Source organism: Camelina sativa, chromosome 1 (genome assembly GCF_030686135.1).
Source record: "Camelina sativa cultivar CO46 ecotype springtype chromosome 1, ASM3068613v1".
NCBI classification, from domain to species: domain Eukaryota; kingdom Viridiplantae; phylum Streptophyta; class Magnoliopsida; order Brassicales; family Brassicaceae; genus Camelina; species Camelina sativa.
Window position 1 is genome coordinate 1,652,190 of NC_141880.1, and position 13,185 is coordinate 1,665,374.

At 33.4% G+C, this 13,185-nt stretch overlaps 2 protein-coding genes and 1 pseudogene across 2 annotated transcripts; 2 read left to right on the plus strand and 1 right to left on the minus strand.

Moving 5' to 3' along the window:
• Positions 1-180: 180 nt before the first annotated feature.
• LOC104703393 (heavy metal-associated isoprenylated plant protein 42 pseudogene) lies at positions 181-664 on the minus strand (annotated as a pseudogene).
• Positions 665-5,721: 5,057 nt separating this feature from the next.
• Positions 5,722-9,353, plus strand: LOC104705626 (serine/threonine-protein kinase WNK1). Its single transcript, XM_087459391.1, is given in 8 exon segments — positions 5,722-6,356; positions 6,457-6,494; positions 6,935-7,162; positions 7,259-7,479; positions 7,567-7,724; positions 7,819-8,290; positions 8,396-9,134; positions 9,136-9,353. Coding segments are annotated over 8 exon segments (2,037 nt in total). The 5' UTR covers positions 5,722-6,281; the 3' UTR covers positions 9,242-9,353.
• A 2,268-nt stretch (positions 9,354-11,621) lies between these two features.
• Positions 11,622-13,178, plus strand: LOC104705715 (small ribosomal subunit protein eS24z). The gene is made up of 5 exons (XM_010421816.3): positions 11,622-11,822; positions 12,195-12,236; positions 12,356-12,526; positions 12,762-12,848; positions 12,947-13,178. The coding sequence occupies exons 1-5, from the start codon at positions 11,751-11,753 to the stop codon at positions 12,974-12,976; spliced, it is 402 nt and encodes a 133-aa protein (XP_010420118.1). The 5' UTR covers positions 11,622-11,750; the 3' UTR covers positions 12,977-13,178.
• The last annotated feature ends 7 nt before the right edge of the window (positions 13,179-13,185 follow it).

A 13,185-nucleotide genomic window follows, 5' to 3' on the forward strand; every position in this document is an offset into this window, starting at 1 on the left:
TCCCATGATAATGTTTTAGGTTTTTTGCAGTTAAAACACACAGAAAAAAACTTTGTAAAGAGTTCGTAGTAAGATAATCGAACAAAGAAAAAAAGGCATTGCCGCACGTAAGTAGTTAAGAAAAAAAGCAGTCAAAACCATATAAAACTTAAAAGTGTTCAGGGGTTAAACCCTAGCTAGTCACATGATGGTGCAAGGTTGAGGGTTATCATCGCTCAAAATGTTCCAAAGAGAGTCGGATGGTGGAAAACCAATATTTTCGTAGTAATTATAGGGATAAGGAGCAGGTCGCTACCGTCGGCTCCTCGTACTTTACCATCAACCTGGGTTTCTCACCTGGTGCTAACCATGCCGGCGGTCCCATCCTTGGCGGCAACGTGAAGGCCGGCATCTGCATTGCCGTCGGTGGTGCAGCATACCCGAAACCTCTAAAAGTGTCACCTCCCGCTGGACAAGTTTCCGCTGGGTTGGTGGCAGTGGCGGGTGCGGGTGCGGGTGCAGAGGCTGGTTTGTCTTGGCCCTTTTTCTTTGCGTAACGCTTAAGCAGTGGACGGAATTGGGTCTTAGCCGTAGTTGGATCACGCTCGTAGGCGAGAAGTTGTGGACTTTGACCGATTTTTTCGACGGTTTTGATGAGAACAAATAAAACTTTTAATGACTTCATAACACTCTTAATCCAATAACACTAAATTTATGAAAATTTTAGATAACCTTTTACAAATCCACAACTAATAACACCAAATTTTAAGAGTCTATTTAACTCTTAAATCAATAACCCCCTTAATCTTTTTGGTTTGGTAACTCAACTCAACCTTCTATTGTTAGAACGAACATACGTTAAATCATGTGTAATATAAAGTCATCGTTGTGTTTTTCAATCAACATCATCAATAGAACCCCCAAAAAAAAAAGATTGTGAAAAATTATTTACAGAGAAAAAACAACATACAGAAAAAAAAAATGAAGAGATTTTTCGTAGCGTTTCTTCTTGTGCTAGTCTTCTTCTCCGCTGGTAAATAATCCTCTCGCTATATACGTATATAGTCGACGACATGCAATTTTACATGTATTATTAATTCGTATATATTTTTATGTCACACTTATAAAAATCAATATTCAAGAAGTTATAATTTTTATCTTGTATAAGTTTATTTGATGGGTAAGTTGGTTTTTTCGATTTAATATGAAAAAAAAAAAATTTTTGCAGAGATGAAAAGAGGGGATGGATTTAAGATACCAGTAGTACCAGAACCAACAGGAAAATGGTGTGGATACTCATTGCCGATGAAACCATGCAACGACGAAGATTGCGCTAAACGATGTATTAAGGATAACACGCATGGCTGGCTCATGGCTACCGGCATGTGCACTTCTATCCCTAGTTTAAAGGATTGTTACTGTATCCATCAGTGTCCTTAAACTTTCTTTTAGCATCCACAATGTTTTTCTTTTCTTGCATTTTCCTCTTCTAATATGACATACTGTAACCACAATACCCAAATGACAAAAAAAAAAAAAACATTTTCCAATTACCAAAAAAGTATGTAATTTTAACTGGGCTTACTAGGCCCAATTTATCCGGACAAATCAAACCGTTGCCTGAAGCCTAACCGAATAAAACGTAAAACTAACTAATCATGTTTGGATTCGATCTATTATTTATACTTCTCTGACTTTATAGTTTCGTTGTTCCAAGGTTCTTTACTTCTTTTCTTGACCAATGATCCGATTGAGTTGAGTGTATTCCTTTCTCAGTTTATTTCATATAATTTACAAGATTTTTAAATGACAATGAAATCGACAAACTTTAAACTGAGTCCAGGCTTCTAGATGTATTGGATATTTCTACACTTGAGAGACTTTGACTATTTAGATTGGACATTTATATATTTTGTATGTGAAGTTTTTGAGTTTTACTTTTTTTGTTTACAGAGGAAGAAACGACGCAAAATGGCAAAACTAATAAGAAATCCAAGAAATAAATAAATTACATCCGCAACCAATAAAAATATAAAATCGATCGTAATTTGTATTGATTATTAATCAAATGCTAATTATTTTTAATAAATATTGAATTGATGTGCTTTTATATCATCAATCGATAAATATATCGCTCGCGCGCCACCTACTAATTATGTCCAAGCCTTTCCAATCAATAATACTAGTAATCACCATTATTTATGTTTTTGTCAGCTAATCTTTAATTATTTTTGACAGATTACAAACATAGTTGGATCCATATTATGCATAATTAGTTTAATAATATTCGTTAAGTGACAACGATGCAAATATTGTCAGTATCTTCACAAATACTAGTACTATTAAAAAAAAAACTAAATTTTGTTTTACTAGTAAGTAATTAATTGAGGTTAGGTGTTTGTGAACTTCTGATTGCTTTTGGGATTACCTTACTGAATCCGTACGGGTAACCACGGAATCTACAGCAAAGTAGTCAAACAAGGTCCGATTTAAATAATTAAATTAAAATATATCCCTAATTTAGTTATTCCTTTACGTATTGTGTCAGTGTATTACCAATATTTCTAAAGTTAGGTACGTTTAACTATTTTAGGTGTCTAAACAGATAATTTACTGTTGAATAAAATTTGATATTCGCAGTTACTTGCATAGAAAGAATATTGATACCAATCAAACAAAAACTTTATGATAAAGTTTAATGGTGTGTACAAGGAAAAGGCCAAATGGATAAGATTTGTGGTTGGTTTGATTCATTATCACAACCAAGTCTTATTTGCTTTTTTTTCCTCATTTAAAAGACTATGATGATCGTGCATGTCTTTGTATTCACCCACATGCACATGTGTGTTCTTCATCTAATATTAGATTGGGGGCCCATCAATCTTTTTATTTCACATAAATTATTAGGATTTTTATCAAATATTTATATAGTGACCTTTTTTGCAGCGATAAGTAGTCTAATGGTGGAAACATTCATCAAAGGTTATGTAGTCTAATGGTGGAAGGGTATATCGAGGAGTAATTATCCAATACTATTTTATAGTTTAATCACAGTACACACGCACGAAATATTGTTCTGAGGATACATTCATATTCCACAACCTGATATCCATAGAAATCATTTATGTTCAGATGAGTGATATGATTGTGATTCACTACAAATTATATGCATCATAATTATGTAGAAAAAAAAATATTGACTATATTTTTCTTTGTGAAAAGTTTTTGATTAATTATTGTATGTTTAGTTATAAATATAATTTGTAGTTAGTTCAGAAAATTTATCATTTAATTTTAAAAAATAAAAAAAATAAGAAATCGCGAGTAAAGTCACATTGCACATGATGAATTCTTTTGCAGTTGTACTATATATGATTTGTAAAATTGGTTGAATTGTCGTGTAAATGAAATGATGTATGGTCAAGATAACACGAGCAGCTCAACACGTGGCCAAACTAGCCTTTGTTGCCTCCGTTGGAACATCCAGTCGACATGCTAATGTATGGTCTCGCTGTCTCCAATCCATTTTTAGATTTTGATTTGAGTGTTTTTATTTCCAATATATGTGGTTTAACATTAGCTAGTTATTTGTAACCAGAAAAAAAAAAAAAAAACGTTTGTTAGTTATATAGCATTGTTGTTTGATGGTGGAAGTAGACTAGTCGTTAAGATATATTAGTTGCATAGGGGTATAGCTATTGTAATTGGGGCGTTTATCTATTAGGTAATGAATTTTTGTTTATTATATGAAAGTCTAATAAAAGTTTTGGTTAAAGTTAATTACAAGAAAATAGCGCATCATGAAACCGAATAAATGGATGACATTATTTTCTAGATAATATGTTAAAATAATTCATCATATTTTGAATGTAACTTTTTACGAATTTTTACGCATGTATGTTAGAAATCTAAGAAATGCGGTAAGTTCAATAAAACAAAACTTATAATAAACTTTTTTTTGTCATTTATTTTGTATGCACTTAAAAGAAAATTGTTCATTAAAGATTTAAAATGTGAAAAAATTACATAAGAAATCATGTAAAGTGAGTGAATACCTAAATAACATACATAGAACATGAGTTCATTTATTTATGTATTCTCATTTAAAATTAAAAAGGTTCAAAAATCAACACCAAACAAAAAAGCATGGCAGCTCAAATAAATATTCAAAATTCGCTTTATCTAAAATATGGTCAAATGCGTAGTGCATTTGGGATACCATTCCCCACCAATGAACGTAACGTAACCATACAAACAAAGATCATTTCAAAATACTAAAATAAGAATAGTTGAAATGTTGACATATAACCATATTTTTGCATATACAAAATTGCCATCCGCACAATGGAATAAACGTTTGGAACAGTCGATCATCCCCCAAGATACGTACGAGACCACCGTTCTATTTCCTAAAGGTGGCTGAGAGACGGTCTCATATCCAGAGATGCGCCAAGCCGTCACTAATTCTTTTTATAGATTTAGCTTTTTTGATTAAAGTTATAATAGCGACATAAATCTTTATAACATTATGGTTCTAAACAGTAATTTTAATTACACTTTAATTGGTGGCGAACAAAAAAAATGACACGTCGTTTGGTGAAAACATTTTTATACAAAATAATTCCGTCGGCTGATGGATTTATTACTGTTTGCAAATTGCAAGCGTCTCTGTACTCCTACTAACCAAAAAATATATACTATTAACCCACAAAAAAAAAGGTAAAGCTGTAAAGCAATAGTAGCAATTTAGCAAGTTCTGTTCTCTCACATGTGAATATTAAAATTAGTTAAAACCATAATTTCAAATATTCCAATAAGCGCCATGAGCAATCAATGAATGTATCATTAACTTTACTAGTATTATTATTATTCCACCGAACAATTTTGTTAATTAATTTCCAATAAATAACTTTGTATCCCTTATATATTAATAGGAAAGTACTTTAATTAATTAATTTTGTATTGGTAATATTATTTACAATACATGCTATTATATGTTTAACCAAAATAATAATAATAAATTTTGTTAAATTTTTCTTTTTTTTCATTTGTATTATATTTTGTTAATGTGTATTTTAATTTTTTTTTAAAATGTAACATCTAATTTTATTAGTAAAAATAGTTATTCATCAAATAATATATCAAAATCTTTTCTTAAACACTAAAAAAAAAATGAATGTAACAAAAAAGTCAGCAAATTAAAATACAAATTTGAACTTAATAGTACTCATATCTTTACATTTTATATAAAGACATATTACACTTCTTAAAATTTACAAAATTTTATAAATATATTTTTTATTTAGCCATTTGTCTTATTTCAATAAATTGCATAAAAGACATGTTGTCATAAATAATAATATTTTATTAAAAAAATTTCGACTACATAAATTTTTTTTCATATTCAAAAATTCCACTGGTGAGACGTATTTTAACACGAAAGAAATAAAAATTTCAATTAAAAATACTTTTATTACATATTACATTTGACACAAACGGATATTAATTCAATTATTATAGTTTTATTCATAATAATTTTATTTAAATTAATTTATTCCGCACATTAGTGCGGGTTGTTACCTAATTTTCTTTAATGAACTAGTTTTTAAAAATGTTCTATAAAGTAGTAACCATAATCCCATTAATTTATCAGTTACAAACACAAAAAAAAAAAGAAAAGTGTAATATGTATTTATATATAGTTACCGTATAAAGTATATAAATCCGTATATTTTTAGAGTTGTATAAAAATTGACACACAAAAAAAAGAAAAAAAAATCAAGAATTTGATTTCTTTAATAATTTTGGACCACCGTTCCCTCAAGAAACGCACACCGTCTCTGTCTTCTCTCACGAGGTGCCAGTATCTCTCCCCCCTGTAATGTAATAATAACCCAACCCAAAAAAAAAAAAGAACTTCCATTGAACTGTTCAAGAAAGCTTCTAACTTTCTAAAGCTCAAATCCTTCCTTCCTTCTCTCTCCTATCCGTATCGCTCTCTCTCTCTCTCTCTCTCTCTCTCTGTAGAGTATTAAATATGTAATGTAATAATGAGAGTAAATACAGAAACTGTTCATGGAGTATATTACATCTCTCTGTTCAACTCCTTTTGTCAGGAGAAAACTAAAGAGATGATTATGAAGAAATTGCTATAAGAAGAAACCTAAACCCACCCATATTTAAAAAAAAAAAAAGAAGAGAGAAGTTTTTTTTATTGGTAGATCTATTATATATTTATTCTTATTTTCCTTTTGGGGATTTTATTTTTATTTTGTTCCTAATTGAGAGAGAAAGAAAAAGAGATGAACAATCTGAGTTATCTTGAACCAGATTACTCTGAGTTTGTTGAAGTTGATCCTACTGGAAGATATGGAAGAGTAATATTTCCTATCCCAATCTAATCAATCTTCTCATGATCAAAATCTCAATTATTTTGTTTGATCTTTCATTGACTTCAATCATTCTTGGTTGTTGCAGTATAATGAAGTTCTGGGTAAAGGAGCTTCAAAGACTGTGTAAGAATCTAACAAATATCACTTACTTCTCTTCTTTTCTGCTAATGCTTTTTTTTCCTGGATCTGGTAATGATGATTCAACTCTAATCTGTTGTTCTTTCTTCATAAAGTTTGAGACTTTTTGTTTTTACAATCAAAACTCATTTGTGATCCATCGAAAATCTCAGATTTTTCTGTGAGTGTTTGATTCATGATTGAATCTTATGAATCCTTTAAAAGAGGAAAAAATAAAGGTTGAGTTTTTTTTTGGTCTGTCTACTTGAATCACTTCTACTTTGGTAAATTAATTTCCCACTACAGAAAGTTTCCAACAACAACGACTTTGCTTTTTTTTTGGATCTCTTTATTATTATTGCTTTGACTTATAAACCCAATTCAGATTCTTTGATCATACACAACATTAAACTTTTGTCTTTCTTTCTTTCTTATTGATTTTGTAGTTACAGAGCATTTGATGAATACGAAGGGATAGAAGTAGCATGGAACCAAGTGAAGCTTTACGATTTCCTACAGAGCCCTGAGGATCTTGAGAGGCTTTACTGCGAGATTCATCTCCTCAAGACTCTAAAACACAAGAACATTATGAAATTCTACACTTCCTGGGTGGATACAGCCAATCGAAACATCAATTTTGTTACTGAATTGTTCACTTCTGGCACCTTGAGACAGTAAGATTTCTCTTACAACAAAGAAGAAACTTGTTCCTTCTCTTTGGTATTATTAGTTTTTATCTTTGGCATCTTACATGATTATGGATATTCCAGGTATAGACTCAGGCATAAGAGAGTAAACATAAGAGCGATGAAGCATTGGTGTAGGCAGATCTTGAGAGGCTTACATTATCTTCACAGCCATGATCCTCCTGTGATCCACAGGGATCTCAAATGTGACAACATTTTCGTTAACGGGAATCAAGGAGAGGTCAAGATTGGAGATCTCGGCCTCGCTGCCATTTTAAGAAAGTCCCATGCTGCTCACTGCGTTGGTACATGCAATTCCCAATCAATTCCAATATGCTGTTTCTGCTGAGTTTCTTGGTCTCTAATTGTGGAAAGTTTTGATCTTTTGTTAGGGACTCCTGAGTTCATGGCACCTGAAGTTTACGAAGAAGCGTATAACGAACTGGTAGATATATACTCGTTCGGTATGTGCATTTTGGAAATGGTCACGTTTGATTACCCGTACAGCGAATGTACTCACCCTGCTCAGATCTACAAGAAAGTTATGTCGGTGAGACTCTCCGATTACTAAACACACACAGATTAAAAAAAAAAAAAAAGCTTCATCTCTTTATGTTTCAAATGGCTAAAAAGTTCGGTTTCAGGGCAAGAAACCGGATGCATTATACAAGGTGAAAGACCCTGAAGTTAAATGTTTTATCGAGAAATGCTTGGCCACCGTATCCCTCAGAGTCTCTGCTCGTGAATTACTAGATGACCCTTTTCTTCGAGTAGACGATGGTGAATTTGATATGAGATCGGTTGATATGGATGATTCGGTCGGGCCACTTGTTAGGCAGCCGCATCATCTTCCTGACTACTACAACTACCCTTCAAATAGTAGCTCTTTGAATCGTCAGTACTCAAATGGTTATAGTAGCCCCAACGAGTATCAGAACGGGTGGGCATATAATCCAGCTGAGGCAGAGGAGACTCACGGAATCGAACTCTTTGAATGTCGAAACAATGATGATCAAGAAGATGACAAGACATCTGGTAATGTTGATATAACCATCAAAGGGAAGAGAAGAGATGATGGTGGCTTATTCTTGCGTCTTAGGATCGCCGACAAAGAAGGTAAAATATTCTCTTGTCCTTTCTTTGTTTCATAACCTATGAACAAGAGTGTGGAAATGTGATATTTGTAAGTTCCAAAGTCTAAATATACATTATTTGTTGCAGGACGTGTCCGAAACATTTACTTCCCATTTGACATCGAGACAGACACGGCATTGAGCGTTGCAACAGAGATGGTAGCGGAACTAGATATGGATGATCACGGAGTCACAAAGATCGCCAATATGATTGATGGTGAGATATCTTCTCTTGTGCCCAGGTGGAGACCGGGCCCTGAATTCGAAGAATGTCTTGCGGCTGCAGCGGCAGCAAATGCTGCAAGCATTTGCAACAACTGCGTGTCGAACCGCACCTCAATGGGGTCGGTGATGGATTTCTTGAGGACCAATCCTGGTGCGAATGTGATACAATGTTGCAGAAATGGGTGCGGAGAGACTCATGGCCGGTTTGAAGAGATCACGATCAGAGAAACCGAGGTGCGTCTTAGAGAGCTATGGAAGCTGCAGCAACAGCAGGAAAGCCGTGAGCTAAGCTCAATAGACTCAGGGCAAAACCACTCTGAAGAAGAAGAAGAAGAAGAGGAAGAAGAGGTATATGAAAACCCTGAAAACACGTTTTCTTGCGAGGCAGGTAACGGAATAATAAACCATTCTGGATCCTTCTCGTTTATACCATCTAAATACTGCGACGAGGAGGTATACGAGAAAACCGAAAATCAGGTCCAACAAGATTTGAGATGGCTTAAAGCCAAATGCCAGATTGAACTCAGAGATATTCAAGATGAGCAATTACAAACCCGGTGGCCGGAATCCGGAGAAGAATCGGAGATTTTTCCTTTGGGTTCGGATGGAAGGAGATAAGGTGAAAGAACAACAGATGTATGGAGGAAGATTGGTACCAAAGTGTCTTAAAAGGACAACTTCACTTCCTGTTGATGCCATTGATTCTTGATTATTACGTAGTGTTTTCTTCATGTATACATATATATTGTTTGCTATTATAAGTCTTTTTACATTGTAACAACACACAAGTATACACTTAAAAGAGATCCATCCACTTCAAATTCTTTTGGGGTTGTTTGTACAATAATGAATACCCTTCGATCTACTGATCAGAAATCTACTACGTATGTGAAAACTTCAAGGTGCAATAAAAGAATAATTACTTTGGAAATTTCGTTTCGTTTCTAGCAACTTGTTTTAAAATCTTTTCAGCATTAACATAAACTATGCTAGCAAGTACTAGCAAGTTTTATTGGAATGCATTTGTTTTCATTTCCGAGCCTCCACGGTCCCAAATAAATGCTTGTGGGATGAGAAACAATAATGAAAGCAAATTATTGAGCGATGTGAAAAGTAAGCAAATCAGTTTTGTGCATATAACTCCGGACAATAAAATTACTCAATTTGCATTTAAAAAGAACAACAAATAAAAAAAGATTTCCGTCAAGAATTTTCTAAATAAAACTGGATTTATGTAATTGTAAAATGAAATTAAAAGGAGGAAGAAAAAAAAAGGAAAGAGGACAAAAGAGTAAATTAATAAGTGTAAACCCCACAAGCAGCACAACGCCCATGTTCCACTGCCGACCAATCTACTAGAAATTTGGGTTCATCCACATGCATTTGTATTCATTTCACTTATTTTCCCATCAAATTCCTTTAATAAATATATATTATATAACATGGTTTGGTTTGTCGTTACTATATGATTATTATAGAAATGCTTGGACCTTTTCAATAGGACTTTTTTTTTTCTTTTGTCAATACCTACACACTAGAAAATCGATTCGCCATATTAAGAAGTACTGCTGCGCCTGTTTTTTTAAACTTTTTAAGTGTTATCTCAAGCTTTATGACAAAATAAAATATAATTATCAACCCATTTTTTTGTAAATACTAAATTACACACAAAACTGCAAAATAGAAATAACAATCACGTGTGACTTTTGATGTGGTGAGCCTATAAAGTCCGAAGCTCAGATCAGATCCAGATATATATATAGAAAATCTAGATAAGTAAAGATGATCAAATCTTTTATGAAATGTACGGTGATCTGATCTCACTGTACGTGATTGTTTTGCTGGAACAATAAAAAAAAACCTTTACGACAATAAAATTAATAACGATTTTAAAAATGAAAATGATGATGATATATACCTTTGTCACAAATTCAAAACTCGAAAATTTATGTTATACGCGTCAAGAAAATTCAATGGAACTAAACGAATAAAAAAGATAATGAGAAATGGTAGGGACTAGGGACATACATATGAAGAATTGAATTAGGGTGACCCATTAAAAAGGAAGATAATAGTAAGGTAATAATTGATCTTTGTATACATATGCAGGAGTACAGTATATATGTAATAGTCTTACAAAGCAAAATCCTAAAAATGGTCGTTTATTGAAGACATGCATGTGGGCATTGAATGTACAGATCAACGTACTCTTTTCGTACCCAACTCAATTCCAATTCAGTGCCAACCATTCTTCTCATATATCTTCCTCCATTCATTTTCTTGTCGGTCCTTAAACCTAATTCCCCTCAATCTTTTCTCATATTATACTTTTATATAAACAAGGTCCATTATTATGTATATAATGCAAGATGGTCATGATCACCACCAGCAACTAATAATTCCGTTTATGGTCTTATTTAATTTGTCCTCATATATCATATAGTATATTATTGTCGATCTTATATCTACGTGAAATCGTGTACAACCTTGAAATGATCCTTTGCGGTGGAAGCCAACTAGCCTCATTTCATTTAAACACACACTCGTGGCTGTGTGGCTAACAAGATCAACGAAATGATTTGTTACTTTCTTATAATCTTTAAATAATCACTCTTTTTTCCCAATAGTTTCAAAACCTTTCTGTGCATTAGTCCAGCAGACTCTCATCTCATTATTAGATAGTCAAGTAACACCGTTAACAAAAAAAACAAAAATGATAAAATAAATTGTACATTTTAAAACAAACAAAACAAAAACAACTTTAAGAAGTGTCAAAAGTGACTAGATGAACCCACCTAAACATAAGTTGAGATCACTAGCTAGTTTCTAACTCAAATCGCTAAATCCTTAAATATCGTGCTGAATTAAACAACATATATAGATTATAGATCAGTTTTGGTCCAAAACTTTTGGATATACAAGATACATAGTTATTCAGGCCCAGTGGGCTCCGTTTACTTACTATTTTTCACGTGTAAAAAAAAAGGTGTATGAATCAAACCTGAAACTCAAAAAGGCCATTTTCTATTTAATAAGCCCAACTAAAAGAATTCAGGCCCATAGAAAGAGAAGAGAGAAAGAAACCCTAAGAACCATGAAGTATATAAAAAGCTCCGACTTGCTCTGCGCGTCTCTTTCTTTTCACCCGAGCGGACGGACGAACACTCAAAAGCTTGCCTGAGATCTTCTCACTTAGAGATCCTTGAGAAATCGCAACAATGTCGGAAAAGGCCGTCACCATCCGAACAAGGAAGTTCATGACCAACAGACTTCTCTCCAGGAAGCAGTTCGTGAGTTCCATTTTTCTTTTAACTCCTTAATCTATTTCTCTATTAGCATCAATGTATTTCTTATGCGTTTGGGGTTTTAGCGGTGGCTACATGTAATTAGATCCGAATAGGGATTGGTTAGGTTCTTCTCAGGATGTGGGTTTGACATTTTAGTTCAGGTTTTCAGATTTTAAGCCGAACCTGATATAAATTTGATAACGGGGAAGTGGGAAGAGAGTGAAGCACACGTTTTTTTTTTTTGAATTTGATTAACTAGTTTGTGTAATTCTCGTATATTGGCCTTGTAACTCATGTAGTCTCTGTTCATTTTGTATAATTGCATTATAGAATCTGGGTGAATTACTAAGATTATGGTGGATTTGTGGATTGTAGGTTATTGATGTTCTTCACCCCGGAAGAGCCAATGTTTCAAAGGTTTGTTCTTTAATCTCAATTGTCTTATTACTTCCATTTATTTTGAGTTCTTTGTATATTAGACTAGCTAGTCTGTGAGAGGTTTCAACGGGTTAATTGGCTTTAATTCTACTTTAAAGGCTGAGCTGAAGGAGAAGCTAGCAAGGATGTACGAGGTCAAGGACCCAAATGCAATCTTTGTTTTCAAATTCAGAACCCACTTTGGAGGTGGTAAATCATCCGGCTTTGGTTTGATCTATGACTCTGTTGAGAGTGCCAAGAAGTTCGAACCCAAATACAGACTAATCAGGGTAAATGCTTTCTCCACTCTTGTTTCCATGATATATTGCTGCTGCCTACAATAACCTGTGTTTAGAAAAGTCCTAACTCTCCCTATTATTGATTACCATCAGTACTCTTCAGTCTTCATCATTAGAGTTTTGTCTGTAGATTGTTAGCTATGTGCTGTGTTTTGGAATCTATCGTATTGCACTTGGGTTCTTTACATTCTTATATACTTAAAATGGTGGCCGTTGTGTTTGGCAGAATGGACTTGACACTAAGATTGAGAGATCAAGGAAACAAATGAAGGAAAGGAAGAACAGGGCCAAGAAGATCCGTGGTGTTAAGAAGGTGAGTCTACTGGTTTCTAAATGTTTACTCTCTTGCTTTCCCTTTTTCAAAAATTGTGGTTGAAGCCTTAAGAATCGTTTTTGTTCAATGTCTTGCAGACAAAGGCTGGTGATCCCAAGAAGAAGTGAGATCCTCAAGACAGAATCTTTATCTTGTGGGTTGTTGATCTGCAATGTCACCTTTTTATGGTATTTGTCTGCTGTTAGATCGTTTCTCCAACTAGACGTCTTTCGGTTTATTTTGTTTCTGTCAACTTTTGTTTTGAGTTTTAGTGAAACATATGATTGTTCAATACATCTTATTCAAACTCTCTCTGGTCTGTTTACACCATCTTGAG

What these genes read in the sequence shown, in the direction of transcription:
- LOC104705715 (XM_010421816.3), top strand. Translation starts at nt 11,751, where the DNA reads ATGTCGGAAAAGGCCGTCACCATCCGAACAAGGAAGTTCATGACCAAC. An exon ending in GAAGAGCCAATGTTTCAAAG is followed by an intron (nt 12,237 to 12,355) that starts GTTTGTTCTTTA and finishes TCTACTTTAAAG; the next exon opens with GCTGAGCTGAAGGAGAAGCT. An exon ending in AGATCCGTGGTGTTAAGAAG is followed by an intron (nt 12,849 to 12,946) that starts GTGAGTCTACTG and finishes AATGTCTTGCAG; the next exon opens with ACAAAGGCTGGTGATCCCAA.